Here is a 17811-nt window from a genome sequence, read left to right as displayed (position 1 = left end):
CTCTCTCGACTCAAAGTGGGAGCCTCCCTTCAGGAGCTGCAATTAATGACATGCGATTGTTTAAGCTGCGGCCTTTCCCATCCTCACAGCACAGAGAGAGGAAACAGGAAAAAGGAACTTCAACTCCCTGTGCCTGGACGGGCAGACGAGAGGGTGGAGACACGGGGAGGAAAAGAAAGGGAGAGTTCATTCTTGTTGTATCGAGGGATGTGTGCGGACGGGACTTTCTGACAGACCGTCGGTCTCTGAGACTGGAAGCTCTTCTCTGTGGATGTGGACGAACCGGCCAGCGTCGGCTGAGATCCGCGGGGACCATGAGGCACCTGTCCTCCTCCGTCACGCTGTGTCTGATTGGCTGCTTGATCACAGGTAACGCCGTGTGTTCATTCGCTGTTTCTCCGGTTAACGGGACGCTGTAGTTTGTCTGCTGGTTCTGACGGCGCATGAAGGAGCTTTAAGATGATACAAAGTCTCATGTAACAACAGACAAAAAACTTCTGATAACATCCAAATTTATTTTGCCAGGTTATTATGGTTTACTTATTATGCCATTATGTGTATCTAAATATGTCCAGGACAGAGAATTATGGAGGTGATGCTTTGTTTAAAGAGATGTATAATGTAGAAATCATTATACATTGTTTAAATTACTGATATATTATGTTAGGTAAGATGGTCTGACATTATTTTACACTTTTCCAAACAAGTAGACTGGAAAGTGGATTTTATGCACTTTTCCTTATTGCACTGCTCACAGGTCCTTAAGGTGGTTGGGGTGCTCTTAATCCCAAAAGTGTGTGTGTGTCTGTTGTAACCACCTACAAAAAGTTTTGGCTGTTTCTCTAGATGGTCCGTGTCCAATTATAATAAACATAACCTTTTGTGTTGAGTCTCTGTATAGGAACCCAGAACCCGGTCATGATACTATAAAAATGCACAGCGGACAGTATAGTGATTTAGTACTCTGCTGGCTCCAGCTTCAGTAAATAAACTAGAGTAATGTAGGTTAGATTCAGTAATCCCCTTAAAGCAGGAGCTTGAGTGTCAGCCGCTGAGCGTTTCGTTCTGATCTTCCTTCCCTCGACTCTTAACTCACAGATCCACACCCCACTTCATTCTGCCAACTCTTCACTCCCTTTTGGGCAAAAATATTCCCCTCACCAGAAATCAGAGCATATTAAACAAAGCAAGAGAGTCAGCCTGACCCGACACATGAGGCATTTAGGAGGAACATGCTTAGAAAACTAGCATGAAAAGATTTGTGCCGATGGTGGCAGAGAAAGAAGCAGCGGAAAAAAAAATACAATTATAGCAGCACACCTTCAATGATTTATCCCTAAATATGATGCAGTGATGAAGTGGGACTGCCATGTGCCTGTAGCTGAATGATGTGTTATCAGAGACGGTGTGTGTGTGTTTGAGACGGTGACACCTCTGTCCGTTCTCTCACTAATCATTAAAGCAGAACAATAATATCAAGCCAGTGCTGTACTACTACACCCAACGATAAGAAACAAGCCATCATTCATCCTGACAGCTTTGTTTGGTTGCCTGTTTAAAGCCAAACACCCTTTACACTCTCTCTCTTTCTCTCTCTCTCTCTCTCACACACACACACACACATGTAAATTTTTCTGTTTTTTCCTGTTTTAATTTTTCTCAACTCTTTTTAATGGTTAAATTAAATTTGATTAATCAAAGAGCATGTCTCATTAATTAAAATCATGAAACCTATACAGTTTCACATCAATTTAATAGAGGTTTGTCAAAAATGACATGTTTAGGGCCCTATGAAATGTGTCATTGTTTTCTCACCATGTTTTATTGTGGTTTTAGCATGTCTAATTATTTGAATGCATACTTACTTTATTCTTAAAATAGCCTTATGAGAGGTCAGAAATGTTGTGTTGTGTATTTAAAATGTTCTGGTTATTAAATGAAGGCATAAAACATTAATTTCATTTATCTTTTAATTATTGAAATTTAAGCAAACGTTGTTTTGGCAAACAAAGGGGCATTTACTATTAAAATTAAAACATGGAAGAAATTGTGTGATTATACCCTTAAAAATAATGTTTGTTTCATTTTAGTATTAGTAGTAATATTAGTCATATATTTCTGGCACAATGTCTTCAAGTCAAACCGGACTTTTATTTTGACGGGTTGTCGTGTCCACCTTTACATTTCTGTGTGATTATGATATAACGCTTGTTTTCCTAAAATGGAACGGTCAAATGCTCATGAAGTGATTCTCAGCAGACACTGTTCATGTATTTATGTCCTCATTTAGTGAGACGACAGACGCTGAAATCACAGCGAGCGTCACGTGCACTTCAGTGTGTGTAATAGAGGGTCTGCATTGACGTCACTTTCCCGCCAGGACACGCCCCCTCAGCCGGACTGAGTGGCGAAAGAGTCTTCAGCGTGAATGGATTTAATAGGGAAGATGCAGAAACACGATTAAAACAAAAGATAATCAGTTTAAACTAAAGGTTACTGAACTTAATATAATGTTCCTAACAACTGAACAAATATCCAGTGGTCAATGCATATTGATGCAGCCAGAAATCGTGTTTTCTAACACTTATATGTGTCTGATTTTGATCTCGGGGAAAATAAATAAAGCAAATTTGCCTGTGAACTCATTTTGTAAATACAAAATAGGTTGGTCTAAACCCCGGTGATCACTTATATATCTGTGATATATATATTTATATATCGTCCAGCTGAAAAACGTATATAGTTTTTGTCAGTGTTTATTTAAAAACATCCAGTTATGCATAATTTAAGATGGTAAATATTTAGCTGATGACTTCCCAATACGATATACTACAATACAATATATAGGATATGATTTTACTGCAAAATTCAACATATTAACATGAAATGATAACTGCAAATCTGTGTTTCGCTGCCTGAAGACCATTTGTTTCTTTGAACTGCAGCGATTATTTTGCTTCTCTTTTCAGCAGCTTTCAGCAGTCTGCAAAAGTATACTTCAGTTTTCTTGTAAAATCTCTTTGTAGAGTCAGTCGCAAAGCTCGTTCTTGTTTTGGAGGTGTTTTGTGTGTTCTGTCCATAGACTGTAAAAAAAAATATGGACGTAGTGTCCGTGACGTCACCCGTAGGTTTCTGAAGAGCATTACTGAAACTCTTAGTGGGCGGGAGTCGGCCGTCGCCATCTTGGAATCGCGTCACTGCACGTCACTCCCGGATAATCGAAAATGGGCAAAGAGGTGGGATGTGATTTTGGTGGCCACAGACAATCTGCTCATGTCAGGCTCTTTGTGCTGCCTCTGTTATTCCATGCACAAGAACACGGTCTATCACAGTAGCTCTAATTTCATCTGAAAAAACTGTTCTTGGTTTTGCTCTTCCTCATGTTCCTCTTCCTCTACCTCGTATTCTCACTCTTCTGTACCACTCAGATTGACGGATGCACTTTGAACTGTATTTGTTTTGTGAACTACTGTGTGTAATCGATGACAGCCGTGTTGCAGTTGTGCTTAACCTGTGCTTTTTTTGTGTTCAGGGTTTTGCATCACAGAGCAAATTGTGTCTTAGTGAGTGAGAATGTGTTTGGAGTTTTGCAAAAAGTGTGCATGAGATCTGCAAACAGTGCCTAAACTTGTTTAAGGTTTTGCAGAAAGAATTATTTATTTGAGAAATTTGTTGGGTTTAGTGTTGAGAATGGGGTTTAGTGTTTTAGCAAATGTGAAAAACTGCAATACAATGCATTTCTTAGAAACATAAGAAATCAGACCTACCCTTTTGATAACTAAAGAGTCTGATATCTCAGTTAAGTCCACCCCAAAAAGTTATATTAAAAGAAGTATTGTGATATTTCTTCTTCAGGACCATCACAGAGAACTCATATACAGAACTCATTATATCGCAAAACTCTTTTAGTTTTTCACAGTTCCAAAAATGTGTATAATGGTGCCCTTTTGTGTCTTACATCATAGATTTGTGTCTCTGTCATGGACCAGTAGGTTTATGCCAGTATTTGTCAGAGTATGTGGTCAGAGTTGCTAAAGTCTTTGAGTTTAAATCCGTAGGTGTTTACTGCTGCCTCAGAGTCAGCTTGAGTTTCATGATGATCAAACCACAAAAATCAGGCGTAACATCACCTCGTTTCAATGCCAATTGTTTTCAATGTGAATGGGTTTGCACATTGCCTAAGACAGTGGTTGAGAACTGTTGCTGATGTTGAATTGTGTGAATCAGCTGTGTTACTACATACAATTTGGCTTGGTAACAGAAGCTTAATTTACTCAGCTAGACAGATTTACAGGAGAAAACACAAACAATAATATGAGCAGTTAGCCACAGCAATATCATCTTGCAGCCCAAGACTGGTTGCCCACTGAAGCTAAGCAGGGCTGAGCCTGTTCAGTACCTGGATGGGAGACCTCCTGGGAAAACTGTGTTGCTGTAGGAAGAGGTGTTAGTGAGGCCAGCAGAGGGTGCTCACCCTGTGGTCTATGTGGGTCCTAACGCCCCAATATAGTGACGGGGACATTATACTGTAAAAAAATAAAAATAAAAAAAAAACCCACCGTCCTTCAGAGGTTAAACCGAGGTCCTGACTCTCTGTGGTCATGAAAAATCCCATGGCATTTCTCATAAAGAGTAGGGGTGTATCTCCGGTGTCCTGGCCAAATTCCCTCCTCTGGCCTTTGTCAGTCATGGCCTCCTAATAATCCTGTTCAGTGAATTGGCTCTCCTCTCCACTTGTAGCCGGTGTGTGGTGAGCGCACTGGCGCCATTGTCCTGTGGCTGCTGTCGCATCATCCAAGTGGACGCTGCACACTGGTGGTGGTTGAGGAGAGATCCCCCCCACCCCCATATGATTGTAAAGCGCTTTGGGTGTATGGCTATACGCAGTGAAAGCGCTATATAAATGCGCTCATTCATTCATAAATGTACAGAGATGAGTTAGATGCAGGCGGTTGCAGATATGAGTGGAGATGTTGCTGTCTCTCACTAGAAGAGCTTGTTGAAGAGGTTGCATGAGAGTCTTTACAGGACAGTCCTAACCCTGTTGAAAAAAACAGCATATGCTGGTCAGGTAGGTTTCGATGCTGGTTTTAGCTGGTCCTTAGCTGGTTTAAGCTGGTCCTGGACCAACACATGACCAGCTAAGGACCAGCATAAACCAGCGAAAATCAGCATCCCAGCATCAACACGTACCTAACCAGCATATGCAGTTTTTTTTTTTCAGCAGGGAAGCCAGAGCGGCTGTTCGATTCACTAAATAATGATGATTCCTGTCATGTTTCTCGTCTGTTCTGCAGGCAGCACTCTTGACATCTCAGATGTGACTCTGATCAATCCGAACCCGGTCGTGTCCTCGGTGAACCTGTCGTCTCTCCTGTGTGTGAGCGGCGACTGGACCGTTTCGGGCACCGGTTCGCTGAGTTTGGGCCACGAGTATCCCGATCAGGAAGCTCATATCCTGAGCGCTAAACCAGACAGAAGCTACCACTCTGCCGCTGAAGTCACGTGGACGTCCCGTAATCACACCTTTGGAGCTTTTTACTGCCAGGTCAAAAACGCTAACAGAAGTAAAATCTACACCTACAAGATGCTCCATGAAGGTAAGGAAATGGACTGTTCCTTTGAAGAGAAAGACTTTTTGTGTTTTAGTAGCCTATGCATTCACTGCACTTCTGTTTCCTTTTTCTTCAGCTGCTTTCCTCCCTGCTTCTCTGACAATCACTGTTAATGAAGGTGAAGACGTTAACATCTCTTACTCGAGAAAGACATATTTAGCAGAGGACATAGTCATCGATAAAAACGGTGTGAACTTATCTGAACTCTGAACACTCAATAAACAATATAAACAAACATCTGTGCCTTGTTTCATCGTAAAGTGCCTTGAGAAGTTAAAGTCTCTATACAGGCACTATAAAGATTTTAACATTTTTTTAATGATTATAATTAATAATTTGCCTCTATTTACCTTGGTTTAAAGTAGCATTTACATGTGTTCAGCATTTACCACATAATCCTTGTTTTTTTGGCAAAAAAAAAAAAAAAAATCAACAATATCAGTAACATTGTAGTTTTTGTTGTTCTAGCTGTTCTAGTTGTTTTTTTGCTTTTTTTCAGGAAATTTTGAACACTCATTGCCCAAAGAGGAAAATAAGGACGTGATTAATTACTCCATAATCAATGCAAAAGCCGAAAGTCATGCTGGAATATATGCGATCCGTTACATCTCTGGAGCTCCATTCAGCTCAGCAATAACTCGACTGATCGTCAGGAGTAAGTCTTTCAGTTCATGGTTTCTTGCCAAACGGCTCAAACGCTAAACACACTCTCCAAAAATGAATAACTCTAACCCTCCCTGTCAGTTGCATCATAAATATTTCATTAGTGGCTGTCAAGTTGGGTAAATACTCGTTTAGTGATCTGCACTGTAAAAAGAAAAGTTGTTTCAACTTAAAATAGTTTGTTACCCTGCTGCCTTAAAATTTTTAGTTTAGTCAACTATAATATTCCAGTTGTCACTTAAATTAACATTAAGTAACTTAAAATTTCAAGATGACTAAACTAAAAATTTTAAGTCAGCGGGGTAACAAACAATTTTATTTTATTTATTTTATTTTTTACAGTGTCCTATTTGAGAGTCCTAACACATTTGTCTGGATCTCCAGAGCGATTAGGCTGCTTTAAATTGCTGGATGTGCAACTCTCACTGTGTCATGTTCATGTTGTCTTAAAGGGTGTTCATTGAATGTCTTTATTTATTTATTGAAATAAATATGTGATAAATAAACACAAAGAATCATTCCCTGGAGCTGAACGCAATAATTCTGTATTAAGAGTGTCTGCAGTCAGTCTTCTGAATCATTCACCTGCGGGTGTCTGAAGACCTGAAATAAAGACACATAATATTGACTTGAAAACACTTCTGATCTGTTCTAAACAAAGCCTTTTCAGTGATTTGCTCATCTACATGATTTGTTTTTTAATTATATATATATATATATATATATATTTTTTTTTCTGAAAATACAAATGTTAAGATATTGATCAATGTTTTTAACACCTCTGAAATAACTACTAACGATTTTCTGTCACTGAGATAAAGAAGCGTACGTGTTTCAGCAGAACGTGTGCTCATGTTGAGTAACGTTATGCTGTTAACAGACTGTAAGGCTGGTTTCTGGGGAGCGGATTGTACAAAATCGTGTCTGTCCTGCACTAATGGAGGCGTGTGCGACGATGTGACGGGCGAATGCATCTGTCCTCCGGGGTTTAAAGGACCCACCTGTGAAACTGGTAACACTCATTTTCTTCGTTCATATACTCAGAGGTCACATTTATTACAGAGGCCATGTTCAGCTTTAATATTTACATGATCAGTTAATGATTTAGGCCCTATTTCGACAGGTTTTTAGGGCTCATATCATGAAGAACCAAATTCTTTGTGATGATTAGAAATAAGTTAATTTTGCTACAGAAACTCTTCAGTCCAAAAAGCATTTATGTGAAAGTAAACCAAAGACTATAGAAGTAAACCGAACTGAACTAAAAACAGTGAAATATTCAGGTTTCTGAATACATGTTTAAAATAAAACAGGTCAATGGCAGCATCTATATTCTCTGTTAGGCTGTTGTGACGCTGCTAGTAGTTGTGTGTTGTGTGTTCGGTGTAGTGTGCGGTGAAGGCCGCTTCGGCAGGAGCTGTAAGGAGCGCTGCGTGGACGGAGCGTGTCGTTCTCTGCTCTTCTGTCTCAGAGACCCGTACGGCTGCTCCTGTGCGTCTGGATGGAGGGGCTTTAACTGCAGCGAAGGTGAGATGAAATCCTGTGGAGTTAAAATTCCTCATTTTACTGTGTCTGTAATAATGGTGCTGTGGACTAGTTTCGCTCAAGGTGTTCTGAAATGTGTGCAATGAAAATAAATACTGTACAAATATTTTGTTCATATATTGCTTGTTACTCTTAATTTTGAATAAAGAGAATGTGAATTGTATTTTATTGCTCTAATCTGATAAGAAGTAATATTTTTCTGTTGTTCTGATTATTTATTGAAATGAAGGCATGTGATTTTGTGCTCTTGTGATTTCAGCCTGTCCGGACGGTTATTACGGCGCCGACTGTAAACAGAAATGTGAGTGTAAATGGGGGAAATGCGATCGCTTCAGAGGATGTGTGTGCCCAGACAGACATGGAAGCCGCTGTGAGAAACCAGGTTAAAAAAACCCCAAACATTTCATTTCAAAGAAAGTGTTGTGTGTTTCTGGGAGATGTCTGGGCTGAATCCTTTTCTGCTTGTGATTTCTCAGACATGAAACCTGTTATCGTGAGCAGTCTGAGAGACATCGAGCTCAACTCAGGCGCCCCGTACACTGTCAACTGCTCTGCGTCAGGCCAGCCCGCTCCTTTACACGGTGAAATAACCCTGGTCAAGCCGGACAAAACCACTGTCTATGTGAGTCTCATCTCAATAACATCACCAATGCACTTGATCTGCTCGAGCCACTGCGTTCTTCATGAAACGCCTCTTCTTTTGTTTTTCTCAGGTAGTGGACACGCAGACAGAAAATGACCAAACGACATCCACATTCAGGGTGGAGAAAATCACAGTGTCGGCCGCTGGCCGCTGGTTGTGTCAAGTGAAAACCAGAAGCTATCAAGAGGAGAAAGAGTTCATTGTAAATGTCAAAGGTGAGATTCTTCCTGAAGGTCCGTCTCTATTTTCCTTGCAGCAAAAGTTCCAAACAATCACAACATACAGGAGCCAAAATGTTATATGGCTATGAAATTAGCAGTGTCCATTGTGGAAATAATTAATAGTAAATATTTAACATGGCATCCATAAATCCTTAGAAAAATATGAAAAAGAGAAATTTGTAGAAAAAAAATGGCCTCTCTAAGATTGCAAGATTCCAGGGTTTATTTTACAGTTTGGCTATAGACCAATTCGTAGTAGACGTCACCTGAAGCTGCGCGTGCATAAAAACACTGGTCTCAAGTGGAGGGAAACGGGTAAATCCATGGAGTAAGAGAAAATAAAAATACATTTTTGTGCCTTTTGATGCCAGAATCGGAATGCAAACAATTTTTATAGAATACTGTCGTCAAAGATGCCATTTGAAGTTAAACGCAGGCGTTTAAATGGACAGACTGTGGATAAAAACTGCTGTGATTCTCTACTTTTAAAGCATAAATTTGATTTAAACAATATGTCCACATAATATCAGAATCTGAAAGAGCTGTATTGCCAAGTATGCTTGCGCATACAAGGAATTTGTTTTAGTGTCACAGGTTTCCAGTGCACAGAGATAACAACAACACACAGACAATAAAAATAAGATGAAAATAAAAAATATACATATGTCAATATAAATAGACAAAAACTGAATTGTATATACACCTGTTAGAAAAGGAATAGAATAGAATAATCAATAATCCTCTCAGCAGTCCGAATAGTTCTCTGTAATTTTTCCTCAAAATATATTCAACTAGAAAGCAGTTATTTTAAAAAGTAAAAAATATTTCACAACATTATTGCTTTTACTGTATTTTGATCACATAAATGCAGGCTTGGTAAGCAGAAAATAATTAAAAAACAAAACAAAACAAACAAACATTAAAAATCGTATTGTTCAAAAACTTTTGACACAACACAAATGTATGTTTGCTCTGAGGCAAAACACACACAGTTTGCATTTGAGGATCGTCAGATCCTTTATAGTGTATATCAACCATCTGTAGTTGGACAGAAACTAAACATAATTTTGAAAAAGGTGATTATTCCAAAACATATTCCAAGGCTTATTCTAAAGCCATGATTGGTTGGTGTTAAGTAAAGCAATGAGTGTTTGCACAAGTGAGGAGTTTGTGTGAGGCGCTGGTGAATTAGTGTGGCGTTTTGACTGGTTGTTGAAAAGATACTTCCTGTTAGATTTTTGTGTGTTACGTGGATAATCGTGTTACGCGTATCTGTGTTACATACATAGAGAGTCCATAGGTGGCGTTGAGGGGGATTCCGATTCCTCGAGAGTCGTGTGACGTCATCGGGGATTCCGGATAAATAGGCTGCGAGGCGACAGTGGCGCTCTCTCGGTTTCTTGCGCCGCTTCCCATTGTTCTCGCGGGCGCCTCTTTCATCGCCCCGTTGGGGCTATTTTGTTTTTCTACGCTTGGGTTTAGTTTGGAACTTTGTATTTTTTGGTTATGTGATATTCTTTGTTATTTAATCAGTAGTGGGTAGTTTATTTATTTATTAGTTCACGTTTTGTTTAGTTAGAAAGAACTGAGCGAGGGAAGACTCGCCTGTTTTATTTTCACTTCGGGAGTCAGGTAAGAATTCGACTCCGACAGCAGGTGTAGTCAGGCGTTCTGCTTTCTTAGCTTTCCTACCCGTGGACTGATATCCTTTCTTTGTTATTATTCATTAGAATTTGTTTGTTCCTTTGTGAATTGTCATGCTTTGTTTATTTGGGTGGTTAAGTTGAATTCCGTTATTGAAATAAATGGAGGCGTCTTCAAAAATTCACATCAGACGTGGTGACTCTTATATGTTCGGCCTGTCTTCTTTAATTGTTTGATTTAACCAGCCTTAAAATGGATATAGGCCGTAACAACTGTGTATTGTGGTTTGCAAAAAGTGTTTTATTAAATTGAAAAGTGAGTCAAAAGCCGATAATTACCGTATGGTTTTGCAGATTTGGTGTGTGCTTCTGGCATTTGAATGTCAGGTTTCAGAAATTGTGTGACAAGTAAAGATTTTGTGTGTAGGCAGTTAAAAAAAAAACTGTAAGAGCTGTTTGCAAAATAGAGCTGCGTGACTTTTATTATTATTATTTTTTTTTAATGGAAGTTGTGATTCTCTTACGGTTCTGAAGAAAAAAACATTAGACAACTGAACAAAATCACATGTAGGCCTAATTTATATGTAAATGATTCAGTGATTCACTCAAGATTTACTTGGTTCATTACTGCCCTGGTGAAAAAAAACAGCATATGCAGGTAGGTATGTTTTGATGCTGGTTTATGCTGGTCATGCTGGTCATGCTGGTCATAAACCAGCACCAAAACATGCCTACCAGCATATGCTGTTTTTTTTTCACCAGGGTGGATGAATCTGTGTTTTTGAATGAATGATCAAAGACAAATACATTATTAACAGCCCCCTTTCGTCATCTACTGGCATAACAACGTAATCCATAAATCTTTAACATTATTTGGAATGTCAAATTAACTTTCAAAAGGATGATTTACTCTATTTTGATTTCTACTGTACATATCAGAGTTTATATCCAGACTATGAACTTTCATCCCAGTACTTCTGTGATTATTTGAATGTTTTTAACACAGAAAAAATGAACTGTGTGGTTGAAAAGACTGTGAAACTGTTTCATTCATACACATGGCAGTGGCTCTCTTTGGGTCAGCGGCAGCACGAACGCAGGTTTGAATGTTCAAATCACACTGGTCTGATTGTTCGCTGCACGGAAGAAAGTTTGGAGCGCTACGCGCTTAGATTAGGGAGCGAGGTCCCGGCAGATCGCTAGGTCGGGTCCTCACAGATGGAAAAAAAAACGCATATAGGAATCGACAGGCAGAATCCAAATTTTAATTTCACAAGAAGTATCCGATTCCTGACCTTAAGTATCCGATTCTGGAATCGGAATCGATTTTCGATACTGAGACCTACTAAAGAGGAGAAGACCGATGACAATCTGTTATGTGCACAGTGCGCTGCGCTCGCTTTTCTAAATGTAAACTACAAGCAGTGGCGGATTAAGACTCTTTGGTGCCCCTGGGCAACGACACCTAGAGTTCGTGCCCTGGTTCCACTACATAACCATACATGCCATAAACACAGACGAGCTGAGTGACACAAACAGTCGCATAGAAAAACACAACTAGCTGCCTCATGTGCCAGACAACATTATGATCGCATTCAGACCGTGTCTTGTTTTTAATTGATTGTGACTAAAATAATAAATGCCACCTCTGTGTCACATTAAAACTTTTTTTTTTTAATTCACCTTTTTATGGAACACGTGCTTTTGGGTTGACTGCACAGTGTTAAGATACTCTAAACTGTCACTGCCTTATGTTCATAGATATTAAGATTCATAAGGAAATTAATTGCAGCCTTAATCTTGGTGATCTCTAATGTAGAAAGTTTGTACAGTCTAAAGCTGAAGATCATTGGTGTGAGAGCAATATCGAGAGTTGTGTATGTATTTCCATTGGTTTTGCTGTAGTTAATGCATGAATAACAGGCTGCACTGATTTCATTTGATGATAAGTACTCAGCTGGCACATCTCTGGTTTCAGTTCCTCCGCAGCCCCAGAATCCTCCGCTCCTGAACGGCAGCGGGCCGCATCACCTGCTGCTGCTGGTCAATAAAGAGCCCTACACCGGAGACGGGCCTCTCACATCAGTCAAGGTCTGCTACAAACAAGCCAGCTCATCTACATGGAAAAGCGTTGAGGGTAACGGCGCTTAATCACCTCTGAGTTTCACAGTGTGTGTGTGTGTGTTTTTTTTTTTTTTTTTTTTTTTTTGTGTGTGTGTAGTGTGTTATTGCATACGACAGCTGGAACATTTCATATCCGAGGTTACAGGTCGCTGTGTTGCTCTTGGCAAACTGTCTAATGTAATAAATATTTCCATTGTGCAATAGATTACAAAAAGGTGGTGGAAATGTGATGAGCTGAACATCTTTCTGATCGTTGTCAAATGCAGAACATATTATGAAGAATATATATAAGAATGCGGGTGAAGTCTTTGCTCCGGAAGGGCCTTTCATTTCTCAGCGGAGGAAAAAAGTACATGACTGCTTCCAGAATCACTGACCTCATCTGATGCTTGTGTTGTTTCACTTTGTGTAGGGGATTTTTTTTTTTATTAGCTAAATGTGTTTGTTGGTGCAAACTGAAGCACAGTACGTCTAATGAAGAGCACATATTTGTGTCTTGGATCATCGCTCTTGTGAGTGGACTGATAATATGTGAAAAACTTATTCCAAAACTGCGGAACCTTTTTGTATGTTTGAGTAAATGGGAGATTTGAATTCAACGAGGCACATTTCTCTATGTGTTCAACAGCGAGCGGCTCTCTGGTAAGGTTGGACAACCTTTCTCCCATGACCCAATACACCACACAAGTGCAGCTGAGTCGCCACGGACAGGGAGGAACGGGCCAGCCTGGACCCGAAGCCACTTTCTCCACACAGATGCTCGGTAAGAGCTGTAGCACATCTTCACGGGGCATCATAGGGCAGCATGATAAGACGTCTGTGTTTGTCTCAGAGCTCCCCGTGGGTGTGAAACTGACCCCCGTCAGTCAGACTTCGCTGGTCCTGTCGTGGGACGCCGCTCCTGCCGAGGAGGACTGGAGTTACGAGGTCACGTGTCAGCAGGTCGGAGCTTTGGGAACCGAGAAGATATTCCAGCTGGCGTCAAACTCCTCCAATCTCCATCTGAATGAGCTGGAACCCAGGCACAAATACCAGTGCAAGGTTAGGACGACCAGCAGCGCCGCAGGACAGGTCTGTCCCACCGTCAGCAACTGGACGCTGAGCAACCGTAAGGATGCCTTTGTGCTTCTCATTTTTTTTAGGCTAGCAGCTATATATTGATTGATGTTGCTATTGGAGTGTCATCTCAGCTACACACACACACACACACTATAAAGCAGATTTATGTGGATTCTTCCTGGACTGAGAGATCTGTGTCTCCCCTGAAAGATCTCTTGATGTCTTTCATCCACAAAGTCACAGCACTGTTCGTAACACATTGTTTCATAGCAAACTCACAGAAAATGATGTTAATGCCTCAGATAATTAATAGCACAATTAAGCAGTTTTGCTGCATACTCTATATTTCTTTATGTGGGTGCACTGTATGTATGCGGGTAAGTTGGATATACTAGTGGAGTTATTGATTCGTTCCATCAGAGCTTCCACCTCCTCCTGCCAACATCTCCACCTGTAACATCAGTGACACCTCAGTCGTCATCACTTGGTCGGTGGCCGAGGGTCACTCCATCTCCAGAGCCATCATCCGCTACCAGCAAACGGAGCAGACGGACTACAGTCAGCAGGTGGAGCTCAGCGTGCAGGCGGAGCAGACGAACATGTGTTTCCAGCTCAGGGGTCTGAGGGCCAACACCACCTACCGGCTGGAGCTCTGCACCATCAACAACATCGGAGAGAGTGCGGAGAGACCACAGATCACCCTCACGACGCTGATGCCGCAGGAGAGCATACGTGAGTCTCTGGGCTTCTATTCGCTTAATCACCATGTGATGCAGGCACAGGTAATACATTCATACAGTTTTACAAATGAACAGAACATCATCACAACAAAAATGGAAAAGGAAAAGTGACCCATACCCAGGTATTGTGCTCTGCATTCAACTCATCCAAGTGTACACACACAGTAGTGAACACACACCCGGAGCGGCGCCCAGGGAGCAGCTGGGGGTTCGGTGCCTTGCTGGCATTGAGGGTGGAGATGGTGCTGGTAATTCACTCCCCCCACCTACAATCCTTGCCCGACCTGAGACTCGAACCTGCAACCTTCGGGTTACAAGTCTAACTCTCTAACCATTAGGTCATGACTACTCCAATAAATAAATGCAGATATGGACAATATATAGAGAGATAAGTGGTTGTACCTTGATCAAAATGAGAAATAACGTGCAGGAAGGGTTCGAAAAGACAAACTTTGATTAAAGACCAACCATGATTAACATTTAATAAAGATTTTATTTAATATTTGTTCAAATATAATAAAATTCCACTGACGAAAGTGATGGTGAAGCATTACTGTTTCAGAGCTGCACGGGTTCCAGGCTCATGGTAACATGCTCTTCTATGCTATCCTGGGCTCCGCCGGCATGACATGCATCACTATCCTGCTGGCCTTCTGCATCGTCCTGCAGCTCAAGAGAGCCACTTTCCAGAGACGCATGGTGCAGGCCTTCCACAACATAGCGGTGAGACACCGACCGAAATTCAGCATTTTTAGAGACCGTATAGATTCATTTACAGATCGATTAAAATTAAAAAACACTTGGATTCAGCCACAGCTCTCTCAGTTTTCTCTATAGCTGTTCAACACTTCGTACAGCAGAGTTTAGACTTTGGATCCTGAAGTCCTTCAGGTGTTTCAGGTGTGTTGGAGCTGAATACTCATCTGTAAACACGGTCTCTCCTGTGCTCAGAGGGAGGAGCCTGTGGTCCAGTTTAGCTCCGTGCCACTGAATGCGCCCAAAAAAGTTCCCAATTCCAGCCAGTCTGTGGCCTATCCCACCCTGGAGTGGAGCGACATAAAGTTCCAGGATGTGATCGGAGAGGGAAACTTTGGGCAGGTGTTGAAAGCTCGCATTAAGAAAGACGGCCTGAGGATGGACGCTGCCATCAAGAGAATGAAAGGTGAGAAGAATTCAATGAAAAGAGTCAGTTTGTGTGTGTGTTTTTTTTTTTTTTTTTTTTTCCCCTCTCACAATGTCTCATCCTCTGTTTGAACCTTAGAATACGCATCTAAGGATGATCACAGAGACTTTGCGGGGGAACTCGAGGTCCTGTGTAAACTGGGTCATCATCCGAACATCATTAACCTTCTGGGAGCGTGTGAACACAGAGGTGTGTGCCTCAAATCCCGCAGACGTCTCCCGATCTTCTGCAGATCTTCTCTGATACCACACGACTGTGTTCCAGAGCTCATTCACACTGTCCGCTTCTGCCGCAGGATACCTGTATTTGGCCATTGAATACGCTCCTCACGGAAACCTGCTGGACTTCCTGCGTAAGAGCCGCGTGTTAGAGACGGACCCTGCCTTTGCCATCGCCAACAGCACCGCGTCCACGCTCTCCTCGCAGCAGTTACTGCACTTTGCAGCGGATGTGGCGCGTGGCATGGACTACCTGAGCCAGAAACAGGTGAGCCTGGGAAACACTGTCCACATGCGTAATAGTGCAGTGTCTCTGCTACGTCGCATATACGCTAAACAGACAGCGAACTGTATAATCGATCACTCTCAAGCTGTTTCTATAGTGCTTTATAGAATACAGAATGTGTCAAAATCAATGGTAGAAACTCACCTATTGAGAGAGTTCAGATTCTGCTGTAAAGCAACTCTAAAAGACAACAGTGTCATTATTCAGATCAAGTCCATTCAGCGTTAGTTTCTCAGTGACTTTCTACTTACTGAAGCTGTGCTCGTTTCATGTCTCTCGCATCTCGTATCAGAGTGGTGTGCGGTGGCTCAAGCTCTCAGGAGCGATAACCAGAGGGTTTCTGGTTCCAGCTTTGCACAATTGATTAACTCCAGATTAAGACTGTAAAAATGTTTCTGAACAACACGCACAGAAACAATGACAAACTGCTTTTCCATGAATATCTTTCTTTTGCAGTTCATCCACAGAGATCTAGCAGCCAGAAACATCCTGGTAGGAGAAAACTTTGTGGCAAAAATCGCTGATTTTGGCCTGTCCCGAGGTCAGGAGGTTTACGTGAAGAAGACCATGGTAATAATCTGAAAGCCGCTGATCTTGTCTGATCTTAATGAATGTGTGATTTTAACATGCGTGTTTCTCCCCAGGGGCGTCTGCCAGTGAGATGGATGGCCATCGAATCTCTCAACTACAGCGTTTATACCACCAACAGTGACGTGTAAGAGTCTGTCGGTCCGTGTGCTTGTTTCGTGTGTTTTGTGTGTTTTGTGCTGAGAATAACCATGTCTCTCTGGTCAGGTGGTCGTATGGCGTCTTGCTCTGGGAGGTGGTCAGCTTAGGTCTGTGTTTAATGATCAGAGCAGTCCGTTTTATTCAAGGTCTGATAATGAGTTTTCTTACTGACATAATGCGATTTGGTGGCGTTTGATTGTCAGGTGGAACGCCGTATTGCGGTATGACTTGCGCGGAGCTGTATGAGAAACTCCCGCTGGGCTATCGGCTGGAGAAACCGCTCAACTGTGACGACGAGGTGTAAGTCTCAAACGCCTGTGTCCGTCGCTCAGCGTTAGAGTGGAAATGAGGCTTCTTCTCTGTCTCGCTCTGCAGGTATGAGCTGATGAAACAGTGCTGGAAGGAGAAACCTTACGAGAGACCCTCATTCGCTCAGATCTTAATGTCACTCAATCGAATGCTGGAAGAGAGGAAGGTATTAGATCCAGATGTCGAGCATTATCGGTTCTGGCGGTTTTAAACGGTATGTTGTTTTGCTCTAAACGCTCCGCTCTCGTTCTCTCCAGACGTACGTCAACACGACGCTCTATGAGAAGTTCACATACGCCGGCATTGACTGTTCTGCAGAGGAAGCTGGCTGACGAGCGCCGCCGCGGATGATGCTTCGCTGTTCGCTGTTAATTACAAACCTCAGAGCGCTTAATGAACGGTTAATATAATCCTCTGAGCAGGATTCACAGTTTTACACACATTGTGTTTCATTACTAAATGACTATCAGCTCATATTTCTGTGATGTTGTGGTGTTTATGTGTGTGTGAGATGTATGAATGCAGATTCAGACAGATGTGTGATGTTTGTATATTTCATTGTTTTTAATAAAAAGCCTGTCATTTGATATTGCCAGATCTTCTTTCCGAATGTAAATACGGTTGTGCATAATAGACCTGTAAAGGAAAAGAGCAGCTTTGAGTCCAGTAAACCATTGGAAAAACATATTTTTTTTGTGACCAAATAAAAATATTTATAACTGTTTCTTAGCACACATGAAACAAGATATACAGAACCCTCGGCCCCTGCAGTAACAACTTGTGTACCGGATGCAGGAATTGATTGGATATCTTTTTCTTTTTAGGTGTGGTCA

The 17811-nt window shown here is 41.5% G+C and overlaps 1 protein-coding gene across 1 annotated transcript; it reads left to right on the top strand.

Moving 5' to 3' along the window:
* The first annotated feature begins 180 nt into the window (after positions 1–180).
* Positions 181–17565, top strand: tek (TEK tyrosine kinase, endothelial). Its single transcript, XM_051109784.1, has 23 exons — positions 181–369; positions 5298–5600; positions 5692–5802; positions 6115–6270; positions 7159–7290; positions 7668–7805; positions 8083–8205; positions 8300–8445; positions 8537–8681; positions 12309–12467; positions 13083–13217; positions 13287–13562; positions 13934–14245; positions 14816–14976; positions 15205–15415; positions 15515–15625; positions 15732–15922; positions 16397–16510; positions 16585–16655; positions 16736–16776; positions 16873–16969; positions 17045–17144; positions 17236–17565. Exons 1-23 carry the CDS (start codon positions 315–317, stop codon positions 17308–17310), a joined length of 3363 nt encoding a protein of 1120 aa, XP_050965741.1. The 5' UTR covers positions 181–314; the 3' UTR covers positions 17311–17565.
* Positions 17566–17811: the final 246 nt, after the last annotated feature.

This window comes from Labeo rohita, chromosome 5 (assembly GCF_022985175.1).
Source record: "Labeo rohita strain BAU-BD-2019 chromosome 5, IGBB_LRoh.1.0, whole genome shotgun sequence".
In the NCBI taxonomy this organism is placed as follows: Eukaryota; Metazoa; Chordata; class Actinopteri; order Cypriniformes; family Cyprinidae; genus Labeo; species Labeo rohita.
Note: the sequence above shows the minus strand (reverse complement) of the source record. Positions and strands in the feature narration are given on the sequence as shown.